At 38.5% G+C, this 1,818-nt stretch overlaps 1 protein-coding gene across 1 annotated transcript in view; it reads left to right on the plus strand.

Annotated features, from left to right (window-relative positions):
* SV2C (synaptic vesicle glycoprotein 2C) overlaps window positions 1-1,818 on the plus strand; it is a gene marked incomplete at its 5' end in the record, with an annotated part of 25,713 nt that overhangs the window by 15,107 nt on the left and 8,788 nt on the right. The window contains one exon of the mRNA XM_008942322.1: window positions 599-758. Coding sequence (XP_008940570.1) covers window positions 599-758 — 160 coding nt within the window. The remainder of the gene's footprint in view (window positions 1-598; window positions 759-1,818) is intronic.

Below are 1,818 nucleotides of genomic sequence, written 5' to 3' on the forward strand. Positions count from 1 at the left end.
AGTGAGATATGTACACCTGATCCTCAGCTAGTGGAGCAGCTCCTTGGAAGAGTTAGCTGACCTTCACGTTACCTATTTTGTAAAGCAACACTGCTGAAATATATCTCGTATGAATTATCTGCATTAATAGATTTGCTTTCAATTTATTTAAGTAACTATGTGGTAGCTCATTGCGTTAATTTGCTGGGGTAGTATCTCTGTATAAATGCAATTACAACTTAGTATTTTTATTGCTACAATATATGAATTGAGTTTCATGTAATTGCAGAAGATGATGAGCAAGGAAGAATGTGTGTAGTTTACCCTGGGCAGCTTGATTTGGGAGTTCAGAGAGAGTTGCAGCTTATATTATTTTATGATATATCCTAATATTTGAGGAGTTAATGGTATACTTCTATGAGCTCCTTACAAAATCTGGTCTTAGTGGCAGAAGAGGTCTCCTTAGTTTTTAACTCGGATATGTGGATCTGTTATTTAGCTACATTGTGTAGCTAAATCCATTGGGTACATTCTGTGTAGAAACATTAGCCAAAACAAGCAAAGATCATTCTTTAAGTATATCTCCACTTCCTGTTTGTTTCACCTCTCTCCTGCCTAGGTGGTTCCATGGTTCTTTCTGGCATCAGCTGTTTTTTCCTGTGGTTTGGGACCAGTGAATCTATGATGATAGGTATGCTGTGCCTCTACAATGGCCTCACCATATCAGCATGGAACTCTCTAGATGTCATTACTGTGGAGCTGTATCCTACAGACAGAAGGTATGCACAGACAAACCTTCCCTAAGCTCACTGACACTACCTCTATGTACCAGCAAAAATGGTAAATAGAAAAGGTTACGTATGAGCTTTACACAGGTAAAGAAGTTTTGAGTGAGGTGAATTAATAATTCACCTTATTAATAGCAAGGGGAAAAAATAGATTTTTTGTAGCTATTTGGTATGTATTTCATGTCAAATAACACCTAATGAGGAAAATACCACAAATGTAGTTTCATATGAAAAGGGAAGGTCCAACTGCTACTCTCATTTATAACAGAGCTAATGAGTATTATTTCTGAAAACAGTAGTGGCATATTTCTGGGTTTCCTCTAGTGCAACTGCCTATGAAGGCAGTAGCTGGTCTAAAACAGCAATAGATCTGCATTTGTCTGTTGGCTGTTAAGTGGTGGGGATGATAAAAAAAATCACGGCGTGGAGTTGAATAGCATCTTCTGGAAGAGATTATAGGCTTGAACCATGCTGAGCTGTTAATCAGTCTGCTACGAATTTGTATGCAGGGTCACTAGGAGTGTACATACTCAGCGTTAAGTGCAGACAGAAATGGCTCAGGCACTGCTCCTGACTCTTCAGGCACTGCTCCTGCTCTTGCAGGAAAGCTCGGGACAATTTTTGAGTCCTGCAGGCATTACTGCTAGATGACATGGGACTTCTTTTTTTCAGATCTAGTGCACATTTTTGTACATTTTATGTCACTGAATGGACCAAAGCAAAACCAGTTGATTTGTGTGATGTTTCATGTTGAGTGTAAAAATTTAAAAGCTGCATTTTCTTGAATAGACAGGGAAATTTCTCTCTCCTTTCCTCATTAAACAAATTTTATATAAAGTTGCCCGAATTCCTGCCAAGGGACATTATGGCCTTTCTCCTGTCACAGTGCTATTCAATATGTCATTCACAAGAAGTTTCAAATATGGTGAAAGAAAAATATTCCCATTTGATATTTGTGTAATGCCTTGGTGGCAAGTCTAAGTTTTTGGACAGAAGCGCAACTGGCTTTAGTATTGTCCATCAGGAGAGGAAAACTGTAGATTGGCATTCC

Source organism: Merops nubicus, unplaced genomic scaffold (genome assembly GCF_000691845.1).
Source record: "Merops nubicus isolate BGI_N331 unplaced genomic scaffold, ASM69184v1 scaffold18326, whole genome shotgun sequence".
Lineage (NCBI taxonomy): Eukaryota > Metazoa > Chordata > Aves > Coraciiformes > Meropidae > Merops > Merops nubicus.